The 15,807-nt window shown below is 41.2% G+C and overlaps 1 protein-coding gene across 2 annotated transcripts in view; it reads left to right on the forward strand.

Moving 5' to 3' along the window:
• Positions 1–1,385: 1,385 nt before the first annotated feature.
• LOC145349057 (fibroblast growth factor 9) overlaps positions 1,386–15,807 on the forward strand; it is a 91,580-nt gene continuing 77,158 nt past the window's right edge. The window contains exons 1-2 of one of the 2 annotated variants that reach the window (XM_080197337.1): positions 1,386–2,009; positions 2,222–2,516. In XM_080197337.1, coding sequence (XP_080053463.1) covers positions 2,246–2,516 — 271 coding nt within the window. In that variant the 5' untranslated portion in view covers positions 1,386–2,009; positions 2,222–2,245. Of the gene's footprint in view, positions 2,517–15,807 lie in introns of both variants that reach the window. The other variant, XM_080197336.1, reaches the window with a different exon arrangement.

Below are 15,807 nucleotides of genomic sequence, written 5' to 3' on the forward strand. Positions count from 1 at the left end.
CCAGTAAAGAAAGTGGATAAAGATACAAACACACACACAAAGAATATTACAGAACGCTCCTAATATTGTAGGAAAGCCGGCTCCACAGCGACTTCTAGCGAAAGTACCGCAGCCCTCTATCCCAGTCTCCTGCCAGTTCGCATTGCCGCTTTCAGCCCACCCCATTCCCAGGTCTAGTTAAGGCCGTGACTGATGGAACGACAGGCGTTTCTAAACTGCCGATTTTAATTTTAACCTCCCCCCTCCCCTTCCCTCTGGACAGTCTTTATTCCTGAAACAGCAAATTATTCTAAAAAAAACTCAGCATCGCAAATTAACGCCGAGACCATCCTGGGTCCTAGCGCCCGGACTCACCAAAGTTACCGTAGACTCTTTAAATTCGTATATCGATATGCTTCTAATTTGCATATTATAATTTTGGGCAGATATCTCAAACAATAATACATCTAGAATGTTGCCTTACTCAGAAATGTGGCATTCCACTGAACACATCGAACATCCTACTTTATACCCTGTCTTCATTTCATTTATTGCCAAGCATGAATCACCCTCAGTCCAGAGATCCATTCTCAGGGTATTTTTATGGGTAAGTAAATGCGGTAAGTGATATAATACCTAAAATGCATAACATTAAGCAGAGCGTATTGCGACTGCAGTGTTCTTCATACACAATGCAGCCGACGAAATGAAGGTGATGGCTTCATAGAGGTACCTAAATCCACCAGGCAGCTGGGTTGCAAACCTGAACAAGTGTAATTTACACCACAGGAAATTGCTAACGTGCACTAACTTTGATCAGAACCCCCGAAAGACGACACGTTCGAAAGCTTTTACTAGACCATCTTATTGATGGCTGTCAAATTTCAGATACCTTCCTATACAATCCTTACAAAGCCGAGAGGAACGAGATATTTTTGCCGCAGATTTATCCGCATGGGCAGCGGCATCTCTGCAAATTAGCAAGTTTGCAGATGAAACTGCGTTCAAGAGTAAAAAAAACAGTATATTGACTGCCAATTGTTAAGGGTTAGCGTAATCTCGATCCCTCTGAATCTGGTTTATTTCAATTCTGGGGATGCATCAGTGATGTGAAAATTAATCTAGTGTCACGGACACGGGATAAAATCAGTTAAAGGCAGCCTTCCCTGAGAAGTACCTTCATCAGCTGTGAACAGCTGAGCGAAAAGTTTGATTCGCGGAGGAATGGGTACCTGTGTCCGATGTATAGTTTAAAAAGGGCTCAGCACAGTAGATTCCAAGACGTAAATTAAACGTTTAATAATTAAGTTTCAGTAATTTAGATTGCACACACATCTATACCCACATCATTGTAGATTTCAACGGGGCTCAACAAACACACCCGCTTCAAGTAGTTAAATGTCTCAAGTAAATCCATGGGCGCTAGGACCGAGAAGGAGCCTAGATGTCGTTGGTAAGACTACCTTAAACCCAACCCATGCCTGCTTTTCTGCGCCACTCTGCGTGCTACATGGAGAGTATAGTTCAGACGCAGATAGTACACACATTTCACAGTGGGGGCTGCGTAAGGAACACCTGTTTCAAGGCAGCCAGCAACACAGCATTGGACTTGCAGCTCTTTCTGCTGATGAGGGCGAGCGCCTGAAGCCTCAGACACTCTCCTGGTCTTCCTCAAGTCTTTGGATAATAAAAAAGGTGACGTTTGGGAAAAAAAATAAGATCAAAGTTTTTGGATTGCCCCAGCGAGCAACGTGCGATCTATATTTCTCAAGGATTCATGCAGATGTATGCAGTCTTGTATAGAGTAAAAAAAACAGCGCATGCCTTTCTGGAGTCAGGATCCATAAATTCTGACGTAGCCTTGTTCATCTAAAAAAAATCCAATAACGCCGGGTTTTAAGTTGCTATGACCATCGTTATCTTCTTCCAATGGAGAAACTGCGAATTTTTATTCTCAATGCAGCTGGATCGCCTGAAGATCAAACAGCCTGCTAGACCTGGGATTATTTAAAAAAACAATATGTTAATGTGTGAGTATAAAGTGGTGGTTTCATAGACTACAGTGATTGACCTTGAACCTGGCCCAAACCAAAACAGCATCTCACTTTTTTTAATGTATGTTTTAATGGATTGCAGTCAAAACAATTCATTCTGAAAGGAAAGAGGAAAACACACGAGAGATCAATCTGGGCTGACACCTATATTGTTATTATTCTTGTTTTTTTTCTATTGTTATTATCAGAAACAGAATCGCCGGCGGCGACTGATGGCTCCGTTAGGTGAAGTTGGGAACTATCTTGGTGTCCAGGATGCAATACCTTTTGGGAATGTGCCCGTTTTGCCGGTGGATAACCCGGTTCTTCTGAGTGATCACCTCGGCCAGTCCGAGGGGGGTTTGAGCAGGGGTTCAGTGACGGACCTGGCTCACTTAAAGGGGATCCTCAGGAGGAGACAGCTCTACTGCAGGACTGGTTTTCACTTAGAGATTTTTCCTAATGGAACTATCCAGGGGACCAGACAGGATCACAGTCGATTTGGTAAGTAGAAGAGAGACAAAGCACCTAATTGCCCTTAAGTAGGTCATAAAAGAAGCGTCTGATAAATGTTTCTCCCTCCTCATGACAATGCCAGATGGAGGAGTTTAATGCAGCACTGCTCTGCGAGGCAGTTGGAACGGTATTTTGATTCCTATAACGTGATCTAAGAATATCAGACATGACTAAATGATAGGATCATCGCATTAATTTAGGTGTATCGTCGTTAAGGCGATTTATTATAAATACAATCAGTATATCCGCCTCTTGTCTACATCTACCTGTTTACGTGGGGGTTACGTACATTTCGTTTAGATAAATAACTTTCACAAATGATAGCTGCAGAAAATGAACAGGCTTAGATACCATAGATCCCGGCTATGTGTGTGTGTATATAGGAAAACAGATTCTGACTAATGGTGCAATGATCCACAGTAAGCACACAAGATCACGAATTTAGGCGCATAGCTGGTTGGGTGATGACTAAGATGCGCTTGAATCGGAATATGTGTCCATCTACCTGTCCCTACGACCTTATGCGTCGATCCGCTGCAAATATCATTCACTGGGACGTCAGACTGGAAGCTAACTTAAAATATTGCTGTTTAGGACCCGCAGACAGAGCTTCCCTATTTGCACCATTAGTGTGGGACAGGTAAGGCTGCACTGTAATGAGTTGTGCTGTCAAAGTTGGAGCCGGATTGCCATCGCAGTGGATTGCTGCAATCATATGACTGGGTGGTGGAGGTGATGGGGAGATCACAGCAAAGACTAATTTAACATATCGCCATACATGATTAATCAGGTAGAGCTTCCTCGGTATATCTCTCCGGTAAATGCACAGGGGGCAATTCAGCCACGTGTGCACAGTGACCTCGCCATGCATTGTTTGTCCTTAGAGTTGATTAAAAGGCGTTTTAACATCAATTTTGTTCACAAGGAGATAAATTGAGAGGTTTTTTTCTCCTTAAGGGCTCTCTGGCCAAGCCTCTGGGTTCACGCCTCCAGCAGGTGTCTGTACGGCGGCCGCACTGCTACATTTCCAGAGAGGCACAGATTCCCTCGGGTCCTAACGCACGCCCTCTCTATCCGAACTAATGCTATTCGGGCAAAGAAATTGTCTCTCACAGGGAAAAAAACTACTAGGGTTAGTCGAATAGACAGATCCCTGAATGCGGAGTGAGATAAACGTGTAAGACTAGAACTGCTGCAGTGATTATTATCCACACATTGTGAAAAATACTTAATATATTGGAAAGAAAAGTGGTGCACCGAAACCATTTTTAAATGTAGGAGTTTTAAAAGTATTTACATTTTACATGGGTAAAGTAACATTTGGCACGGCAATCTACTTCAGTCATTCTATTTCACGGGTGGGCGATTATGGGAGGTGGAGAGTGAGGAAACAGGTTGAAGTAGACACTGAACATGGGAAGTTTGATTCTTGTGCTAGAATATCATAGCAGCCCACCCATCATCCACACTTCCCAGATTCCTGAGATCACCCATTTGGGTGCAGGAGTCTACCTTTCCTTTACACAGACTTAATGCGTCTCCAGGCCAATGTATCCGCACACACAATATTTTGTCTGCTGTGTCAGTTTTTTTCCTTAGAGGATTCTCTCCTTTTGTCTTTTTTAACTTTCTTTACAAGTCAATTCTTTGTTCCTCCTCATGTTTATCCCTACACGAAACGGGCCCTTGCTCTCTGTGCTATTGCCTGACGCTGGTTGTGCTGAAGCTGGTGTGTTTTTTACTGCAGTGTGTCCTGTCCGCACCTACCTTGGCGCTGGGTGGCACGCACTTTGCTACATTTCAGAAGCTGCTATGTTACATTTAAACCCATTCACGTTTTGACTGGACGGATGTAATCTTATTTTCTAAACTCACCAATGTCCTCCCTGTAGTGAGGAGAGACGTTAGCTATCACAATCGATCTTTCTGAATCTTATCCTGAAGGTCATAGATTTCCAGCAGCCGATGAACAGGGCACTGCAGTGAGTGACAGAGTCGGTCAAGTAACTCCATTCGAATCGATTTCATTTGAGTCGACTAGGGATTTATAAGAGCGAAGGCTGCTGTTAATAAAAAAAATGTACGCACTGTATTTAAGAATTAGCACTGAGATGTTCAAGGACACCGGAGGAAGTGGTTAATATCCTGGGATCTCTGATGAATGAGGTAGGCGAGAGTGGGGTTTATTTTGCATTTCTGCTGTTTCATGATATACCCACAGATTCAGTCCAGCAAGGTGTGGCCTCCCATCCGAAAAAAAAGACATAATAACTTTCAAATAAATGTTGGTCGAAGTGGCGGCACTAGCCATATTGCCAAATGTTAACATTTTGCTTAGACTGACACTTTACAGGTGGACATTCACTAAGGCTGGTACATTCGTTGTCATCTCGTACACTTTGAGCAACTTTCCTCCTCAAATGAAACAATTCACTGTTAGTGCGGATCATGTCGGCTGCTCATTGCATCTGGGGCTGGTTTAATGTTTAACCCTCAGTACAATCGTATTCCATATAAAAGAGAATGATCACAGCCAGTTTAGCTGTAGACTCTCAAATGAACTGCTCTTTTAAGCGTGCAGTGTTGCGGTTTGCTAAGTGCACTGCCAAAAATACACTTGCGGAGGTGGGTGGGGGGCGGGGAGGGGAGAGAGGGGGGTGGTGGCTGCTACGTTTTGGCAATGTGCAGCATTTTTTCCTTCAAGGTCTCTATCGCTCGATATGCTTCAGTAGATGCAGCATATTGTCTTGTCTAATTGTGGAGTTCATACGGCGTGCTTTGACTGCAAGCTGCAGCATAGCGTCTAACGTTTTTAATGTTTAATGTAACATTCTTCGATTGAGGACACTTTCCAGATGGAACTCCACCGGGATGTTCAGTAACTGGAAAATGTAGGCGTGTCCTGTGTGTCAGCAGAACTACCGCGTACAGAAGCTGACGAAATATTCAGCAGATGGACGTGTTCTGAATAAACGCCACCCTTCTAAATTACAATTAATGCCCAATTTCGCAGGCTGGTTTTGAAGTCCCGACCTCAACTTTTGTCTAGTTTCATTGTTGATTTCAAAATCCAAACATACATCGAGCCGATTGAAATGGGATAATACATTGCATTGCCTTTGCCATTTGCAGTTGCTTCGGGAGATCTGAGACTGGGAGCAAGGACTGTAAGAGCGCTGGTGCTAGGACCATGAAGGAGACACGGGTTTATTATGGGGCATTCCAGGTTTAATACCTTTGTACTAATGTGTGTGTTACATTTTGTTTTCCTCCACGGCTGTTATTCGTTCGACCATATGTTTTGGATTAGCCAGATTTATCCTCATATAGATACACTTAATGACATGTTAGCATTTCATTTAGTCCAGCATTGATATACAATGGGAACAATAAAGACTAGACGCGCCCCAAGTCATTCATCATTGATGCCAGAATTGAAAGTGAACGACGCAGGCGTTCTGTGATCTCACTCCATTTTTTTTGTTGAAGTCTCCTTACTGTTAATGCACAGGGTGTGGCATTGACATTTCCACACCCGAGTCGGTGGGATCGGTCCTAAATACACGGTGACAGGGGCTGAAATCGATTGGCATGCGGGGAGCACTGTGTGTGTGGGGCGGGGAAAGAGGTTGGTTACATTCTAACTTCTGAAGGAACCGAACACCCTCCAGCTCAAGGTGTCAGCTGAAAAAATATCACCCAGAAGCAGTGCGGGCCAGGCGCTGCAGTTGGCACGCCAATCATTTCCTGAGCACCACAAGTAATATTTTAAGGAAAGGAAAAGACGTTTATTCTCCCGGTGCAGCACCCTCCCTTACTATTTGGAGAAATGCTTGCCATCTGTAAAGACGCCGAGAACCACCCACTGTCCGCCCCAGTGTTTTCAAGTTTTAAACCTTTGCATTCGCTTTTTAAAAATTAGATTATCAAGTGCTGGGATGCAGACGGACCAACTGAAAACGGTGCTTCTGTTGACCCACCGACCAACACCACTCCCAAAACCAAACAAAACAAATCCAAAAAGCCAGCCTTAATTTTTTTATTGGAGAAGTGTTCTGTGTAGGAGGTTTATTGACAGTTCGGCTATACATTTTGTTGAGTGGTATAAATCCACCTACGAGACCAGACTACATCGTTGGCGTGCCACCTCCCTTCACATTCCCCCTGCCTACCTGATCAATAAAGCTTTCACCTGGGAGAATAGAGTAGCTTCCCTGCTCCCTGTCCGCCAGTGACGCTTGCCCTTTGCTAACTGCTGAGAGCCTTGGTGGAGCCACAGTCATCTCATGTTTTCCCTCACCACTTTACAGAGGGAATTGGCCTACACTCTGTGCCTATCCTGGCGGGATGGTTTGGATGGGAAAATCTGAGTGTGGCATTGTGTTTGATGGTTTACCATGCTGTGAAACTGGACTGGTTCCATCTGCATCAATCTTAGTAACCTTTTGTAATTTGGTTTTAGGAGGCAAAGTTTTCATCCAAGTGGCTCGCTTCAAGCATTTTTAGCATTGTTGTTTTGTGGACGCATTGAATTATTGAGCATTCATTTAATTCAGGCTGGAGTGGGGCCAAGATTTCCCTCACAGTGTATTGCAGTTTATGGTTTTTACTAATCAAGGAACAAACCTAGGGCTTTTCTGACTGTGTGGTTCAGTACTGTTTCACATTTTATACTTTTCTACTGAGCCTTTCAGAGAGTTCCACAATCTATAATATATATATAATACTGTAATGCATACTGTATCCATGCATAATTAGAGAGTGTGGCATGACCTTAGCTGACCTTGTTGCAAAAGACAACAAGTAGATGCCAGGTACATGCCATGAAAGGTGTTGACGGAAATGGAGTCAGAAAAAAAGAAATACAGTCACCCTGAACTGTGGGTTAACCTCAGACACTACACTACTCAGAGTAGTCAATTATGAAACCATTTCAATAGAGACATTGAATCATAGAAACTTGCAGCACAGAAGCAGACCATTCAACTCATCATGTTGATGCTCTATTCTCCCAGGTGAAAGCTTTATTGATCAGGTAGGCAGGGGGAATGTGAAGGGAGGTGGCACGCCAACGATGTGGTCTGGTCTCATAGGTGGATTTATACCACTCAACAAAATGTATAGCCGAACTGTATCCCCGCTTTGTATCCATAAACTTTTTTTTATTCATTTGTGGGGGGCACATGGGCATCACTGGCTGGCCAGCATTTATTGCCCACCCTGAATTGCCTTGAGAAGGTGGTGGTGAGTCGCCTTCTTGAATCGCTGCAGTCCATGTGCTGTGGATTGACCCACAATGCCGTTACAGAGGGAATTCCAGGTTTTGACCCAGTGACTGCGAAGGAATGACGATATACTTCCAAGTCAGAATGGTGAGTGACTTGGAGGGGAACTTGCAGGTGGTGGTGTTCCAGTGTACCTGCTGTCTTTGTCCTTCTAGATGGAAGTGGTCGTGGGTTTGGAAGGTCCTGTCTGAGGATCTTTGATGAATTGCTGCAGTGCACCTTGTAGAGAGTACACACTGCTGCTACTGAATGTCGGTGGTGAAGGGAGTGGATGTTTGTAGATGTGGTGCCAATCAAGCAGGCTGCTTTGTCCTGGATAATGTCAAGTGTTTGAGTGTTGTGAAGCTGCACCTATCCAGGCAAATGGGCAGTATTTCACCATGCTCCTGACTTTTGCCTTTTAGATGGTGGAAAAGCTTTGGGGTGTCAGGAGATGAGTTAGTTACCACAATATTCTTAGTCTCTGACAAGCTCTTGTAGCCGCTGTGTTAATGTGATGAGTCAAGTTGAATTTCTGGTCAATGGTAACCCCAAGGATGATCCTTATCCCCGAGTACCTCTCCAACTCCATTTCAGTATTTTTCCTAGAATCATCTTCCATTATCTTTTCAGATAGAGTGTTCCAGATCCCAGCTACTTTGAGTGAAAAAGATTCTCATCTTCTCTCTGGATCTTTTTTCAATTATTTTGAACCATGATCTTCACTGACCCATTACTTGAGGGAATTTATTTCTCTATTTACTCAACGGAAACCTCACATCATCATGAATATCTCTATTACGCCCCTCTTGACCTACTCTGTTCCAAGGAGAATTGTCCTAATTATTTCATTCTCGTTTACTAATTGAATTCCCTCATCTCTTGTATCATGATGGGAAACCTCATCTCTATTCTTTCCAATGTCTTTCCATTTTTCTTGAAGTGTAGTGTCCATAATTGTTCATGATACTGTGGCTGAGGCCTGACCAGTGATTTATGAAATTCTAGTTTTTTTTGTATTTTCTTCCTCTATTTATAAACCCAATTTACCCATATATATTTTTAGCACCTTATCAACTTGCCTTGCCATCTTCAAGGATTTGTGTACATAGGCCCAAAGTATCTCTCTCTCTGCTGATCTATACTTTTGATAATTGTGGCATTTATGTTATATTGTCTTTCCATATTTCTCCTCCCAATGTGGATTTCTTTACCTTTCTCTGCATTGAACTCTATCTTCCATTCTCCTGCCCAGTTCACCAAATTCTTTAGGTCATGTTGAAATCTATAATTATCCTCGTCATGACCTATTGCTTGGCAAGTTTTGTATCATCTGCAAACTTTATAATGTTGTTCCCTACACCTGAGTCTAGGTTGTTTATAAAAGTTGTGAAGAGTAATAGGTCAACACTGACCCTTGGGATGTACTGCTCTAGACCAACGTTTAGTCTAAAAACACCCACTCACCACTATGCTGTGCTTCCTGTATCTGAGCCAATTTTGTATCCAGACTGCCACTTTCTCCTTAATTCCAAACATTTCATCTTCTTAATATCTTCCCTTTGGTACTTTTTAAAATGCCTTCCAATAATCCATACATCCATCGACTTCACTACCTCGATCAACCTCCTCTGTTAGTTCATCAAATCATTCACGTAAAATAACCAAACACCATTTGCCTTTCACAAGTCCATGATCTAAATGAATCCAAACCTTACCAAATAAAAATTTATTTTGCCCCTCATCATGGTTTCCAATAACTTCTTCAGTATTGATATTAAGATGACTGGCTTATTGTTACCCAGATTATCCCTCTCCTCTTTCTTGAACAGTGATACAACACATTAGCAAACCTCCTCTGGTGCTATTGCTGTAAACACAGTAAAAAGTCTGACAACACCAGGTTTTAGTCCAACCGATTTATTTGATAATACTCACAAGCTTTTGAGGGGACTGCCTCTTCGTCAGGTGAATGGAGAGTTCTGGCCTCAGACACCCGAAGCATGGTACATTGGGGAGACCATGCAGACGCTACGACAATGGATGAATGAACATCGCTCGACAATCACCAGGCAAGACTGTTCCCTTCCTGTTGGCGAACGCTTCAGTGGTCACGGGCATTCAGCCTCTGACCTTCGGGTAAGCATTCTCCAAGGTGGCCTTCACGACACACGACAGCGCAGAGTCGCTGAACAGAGACTGATAGCCAAGTTCCGCACACATGAGGACGGTCTCAACAGGGATCTTGGGTTCATGTCGCACTATCTGTAACCCCCGTGACTGGGGTTGCAAAACCTCACTTACTGTCCTGTCTGGAGACAATACACATCTCTGTAACCTGTGATCAGTGCTCCTTCCACTCACGTTGTCAGCCACTTCAGGTCTTGAACAGCAGGTTAGGTGTAAGGATTCGCATTTTAATCAGTAATCTCTAAACTGTCTGTGCTTTATATGCTCTGTCTGAGGCCAGAACTCTCCATTCACCTGACGAAGAGGCAGTCCCCTCGAAAGCTTGTGAGTATTATCAAATAAATCGGTTGGACTAAAACCTGGTGTTGTCAGACTTTTTACTGTGTTTACGCCAGTCCAACGCCGGCATTCCCACATTATGACTGCTATTGCTGTATCCAATGAGGATTGAAAGATTGTGACAAATGTCTTTGCTATATTTACCTTTGCCTCTTTCAGCAATGTAAGATGCATTCTGACCAGATAGCTTGCCAAATTTCAAGAATGAAAATCTTTTTAGTCTGTCTTTTCAATCATTATTATAGCTATAACTTTCCTCTCTTTTAGCATAGCTCTCACATTATCTGGTTCCTTTGTAAAGGCAGGTGCAAAGTAATCATTTAACACTTTTCCATGCTCTCTGCCTCCACATGAAGGTTTCTCTTTTGGCCCTTAATAGACCTGACTCTTTTTCTGAGCAAAACTCATACACCTTATATGTTTATAAATGTTTTAAGGCTCAATTTAATGTTGACTGTCAATTTTTTCTCATTCTGTGATTCTATGAACTTCTTGCATTAACTTTTCATTTTCCTCTTGTACTTTACATAATTTTCCTAATTATTAACTACAGCATGTTTTAGCTGGGATGGCACAGTGGCACAGGTGGCACAGCACTGCTGTCTCACAGCGCCAGGGATCTGGGTTCAATTCCCAGCTTGGGTCACTGTCTGTGTGGAGTTTGCATGTTCTTCCCTTGTCTGCATGGGTTTCCTCCAGGTGCTCCGGTTTCCTCCCACATCTTGAAAGACATGCTGGTTAGGTGCATTGACCTGAATAGACGCCGGAATGTGGCGACAAGGGAAATTTCACAGTAACTTCATTGTAATGTTAATGTAAGCCTTACATGTGACTAATAAATAAACTTTACTTTAAATATTTTCCATAAACCTCTTTTCTCTGTTGTATTTTAATTTGTATTTTCTTTGTCATGGAGGACTCATGAGCTATGAGTGATGAATCTTTTCCCATCAAATGAGTGTATGTTCTTTGTACCTGAACCATCTCTTCCTTAAATGCTTTCCATTTCTATTCCCTGTTGTCTCCTGGAAACACCTTTCACCATCTACTTTTGCTAGGTTCTTTCTTACATCATTGAAATTAACTCTTCATCAGTTAAGCATATTTGTCTTCAGTAGTTTTTTTTGGTCTTACTTATGCTAAGCTCACTCTTAGCTAGATGACCTCCCGTTGTAACAGAGCCCTCTTGTCCTACTTCATTTCCCATAACCAGATCAAACACTGTTCCTTCCTTGTGAAACTAGAGACAGTGATAAAGAGAATTCTCCTGTGTATATATTACAAATTCTTCTCTTTTCTTAGTCCATATTAAGGTAATTAAAATCTACTAATATTACCATTTCTATTTCTGTTCATGCTTTTGAAATTTGTTGACAGATTTGTTCCCCACTGTTTGGAGCTCTATAAAAAAACTCACAACAATGTATCAGTTCTCTTGTTTCTCAACTCAAGCCAAAAAGATTCAGTCCTCGGAGAATCTAGTAAATGCTTTCTATTTAGAACTGTAACATCATCTTTAAACAATATTACCTCCCCTTGTCTTTTTTCACTCTCTCTCACTGCTGAGTATTTGATAAGGAATATTAAGAACTCATTCTTGTTGGAGCCAAATCGCTGTTAACACAGCCACACTATAATCCAGTGTTGCAATTTGTGCTGCAGCTAACCAACCTTCCTAATAAATCTACAATGTCATAGAATCGTTGTAATTCTGCCTCCATTACTTCCTTCATTTTCCTCAATCGTGATATTGCAATTTTGGGGATATTTCAGATTTACTGCTGTTTAAATCACTGCCTTCTGAAATCATTTCTACTTCTCTCTGCTAATTTCTGGATTCTCTGCATCCCACCAAATTAGTTTAACCCATCCCCAACAGTACCTAGTTAACGTCTCAGTGAGAACATTGGTCTTAGGTTTGTTCAGGAGCAAACCAGAGATCTTGCATAGGTGCCCCATCCACAGAACTCATTCTAATGCCCCAAGAATCTGAAAGCGTCCCTTCTGCACCATTTCCATCACTGCATATTTACCTTGACTATTTTCACTAGCATGCTGCAGTGGGGGAATTCCAAAATTATGACCTTTAACTTGCTGTTTTTCCATTTCTTTCCTAGCTCCTGGAAGCTTGCCAGAAGGAGTTCAAAACTTTTCCTGCCAATGTCATTAGTTCCAATATAGGCAGTGACCTCTGGCTCTTTCCTTTTCCATCACAGAATATCCTGATCTTATTTAGTGATGCCCTCTATCAGGCACCAGGAAAGGAACATACCATCGAAATCACATTTGTTGTTACAGAAAAATCTGTCCACATCCTGACTATCAAATACTGCAATTCTATTTCATAAGAACATAAGAAATGTTCTTCCCCTGTGTGCAGTCAAATCTTCTATGGTGCCAGGACTTTGATTCTTCCTGCGTTCCTCCAAGACTTGGGAGTAGATTACTTGACTCCTAGCTGAGATATGGGCATGGCATGAGAAACTGACACAAGATAAAATAAATAGCATATGCATTTCCGCTGCTCTAATTTGCCCCAATTCTCTCTACACACCAACAAAAGCAGCTTCATGTTACTGCCAACCCTCCAGTATCATGCAAACTGAACATTTTGCAGGGTATGTCTAAAGAACAGAGACTTCTGGGAAGGGCTGGTGTTTTTTGGGGGGAGGGAGGGGGAATGGAATTGGCTGCTGGGTCTAAATCAGATGAACCCAGTTCTATTTTTACCCAGCACCAATAAATGTGTACCCTTTAATAGGTATTGCTAAAGGATGCTTAGGAACTGGAACAATGATAGACATTTTTCTCTTCCTTGCTTGGAGATACTTAGTTTATATAGCCCTCTTGCTGAGGTCAGTTAACTCAGCACAGACTGGGGGGGGGGTCAAACTTGAGAAATTTTTTAGGCTGCTTAGCTCAGCATTATACCACATAGTGCAATTGTAAGCAGGTTTTTAAAACCTTAGCTTACAACACAAAACAAAATCATTATACCTCCCAGTATATCACTATACTGCGGCTTCTCAAATTGTTTTTCATACATCGTCATCTAACTGACCCTCCCTGACCTTGAGAACTGAAATTCTGCAAAGGTTTACATGTTGCCTTTTGCAGAATTCAGAACAGCTATTTTCAGCTGACATTGCACACATGAAGCTGCATGAGACAGCGTCCATGAAAATATGATATACAGCCTTTTCATTTTATGTTCCATTATTTATTTGACTTTTATTAGTTTAGGTGTAAAACGGATGCACGTGCTGGTCTTTCTTAGTCAAATTCAATAATATTTCCCCAAAAAAATATTGTCTGCCTGTGCTACAATTTAAATTCATTTAGTTTGAGAGATACTAAAATGGGGTCTATTAACTTGGTATAGTCACCTCTTTTTGTGTTGTTGGCAATCATGATATTTGTACACTGCAAGTCTGAAGTCAGGACCAGTATTCCTTATTAAAGAAAACAAGAAAATTGAGTGCAGTTTTCAAATGGCCAAACATGTATGATTGAGACTAAGTGGTCCTGGCAGTAACTTTCTCCTGGGAGAAAATGAAGTGCCTTTTATTAAAAAAAAAGACATTGCTCAAAAAACCCAATGTGGAATTTTATCAGTTCTAGCTGTCTTTATTGTTACAATGATTTTAGTGTTCAAGTTTGTACTATTTTAATATAAATACACTCATTGCTCCATGCTCACAGTAATCGTAACTCCACTTTAATCATAGTTGCTCTGAATTGAAGTTGCTGTTATCGGGATTTGACTTTGCTGGTGGGAGCGGTTACTTTGATCCAATACCTTGTATATAAAGCTAAATTATTTCTTAGCCACATGATTTAAAATATTCTAGTCTCTAAGACCCAGTACAGTAATGCAATATAAAACAAATGCAGCCTTTATTTCAGCAGCTGACAAACATTACATGGGCGAATTTCTCTGGTCATAACTGTAAAGGCATGTGCTTTTCAAATAAACTGCATCGTGACCTGGCTATTAACACATTTGGAAATTTTGTTTTAATGTGATGGGATATTAACTAGCCATTAGTAGCATTAGTTATAGAAAAATAAAATAATGCAAGATTACTTTATAACCCCATGTCCTCTTAAAATTGGAAATTATAGTGAACTGCTTAAATTTCACATTGGCTTGCCAATATAAACTCAATCAATTTTGAATTATGCAATGGTGTTGGTATAAAGTAAACTTATCTCAGTTGGAAATTGAATGGAAAAATTAATTCTGAGACAGCACAATGGAATTGGCCAGCATGTTTGTTCCTACATTCATCTCCAATGCCATTACCTTCTGTTTGTTATATCCATTCTATTCCAATTATTGTCTGTTTCAGTCTCCATTTCTTTACTGTTTTTTTTTTCCTTAACTATAAATACACACCTGATTTAGATGTGTAAACCAGAACATAAAAATAAAATTTCAGCTATGGGACGACCTTGCTAAGAACCTACAGTGTAATTGGGGCACCTCTGCTCAATTCAGGAAGAGCACAGCCAGGATTCAGTAAAAGCATATATGAGACACAGTGCTGTAGAATGAACTTTCTTTCAATGAGGGCAACATTATAAGATTTTCAATCTTTTAAAAATGTATTTCTCTCCATTTCCCAATTGGTGCCATGCCAACATGTTTGTGGTTTCTGCGCTGGTTTTGACTATCAGGTGGCCGCAGTCAATGTGGTTTTATGGCTGTCTATTGGAGTTTTGTGAAAGCCACCTATAGATGATTTCTTTCCATCCCTCCCCCAAGTGAAGTGGCTTTGATCAGGAACTCCAATGGGGTAATCAGGACCCATGTTCCCCTCACTCTTCTGCTGTGAATTGGTTCTTCAGTGCGCTGCACCACCACCTAACACACATTGTTGCAAGCTTACAGCATGTACTTAATTGGAAATTAATGTCACCAAAACATAGAAGGTACACAATTGTGTTTTGAAAAGCTTTGTTAGTTGGAACTTTCTTCTGTTAGGTTTGTTTTCTTTAATGTATGGCTGCATATATTATATTGCTGCCTAAAGTGTTTCAACCTTATAGTTTTGATTGATTAAATACCACTCAAAATATCAGTGACCATGATTTGGCTAGATTAGAACTACAAAATTGCAAAATTGTAAATGGCAACTTTGCCTTGTGTCTATTTTTAGAACTGGAGCCTTTAATATTCAGGGGCAAGTACCAGCAGTCACCACATTTCTGCCCATTTAGACATCAAGCGATTACAACTGTATTTTAGATGCATCAGTTCCATTTACTTTGTTCCTGTTTGATAAATCCTTACCTATAAACATGTTTATTTAAATGTCCTAAATGATCTAATTAATATCTAAAATCTATGATCTGTAAGTCTATTGGAATTTTTATGAAGTGACCAAGACAAATATATCGTAAGCCATGCCTATTGAAAATTCAATAGGTCTATATCTTGGTAGGTCAATACATGGCATACTAATGCTGATTAAATAAAAAAA

This window comes from Carcharhinus amblyrhynchos, chromosome 10 (genome assembly GCF_965287045.1).
Source record: "Carcharhinus amblyrhynchos chromosome 10, sCarAmb.v2.hapA, whole genome shotgun sequence".
Classification (NCBI taxonomy): Eukaryota; Metazoa; Chordata; class Chondrichthyes; order Carcharhiniformes; family Carcharhinidae; genus Carcharhinus; species Carcharhinus amblyrhynchos.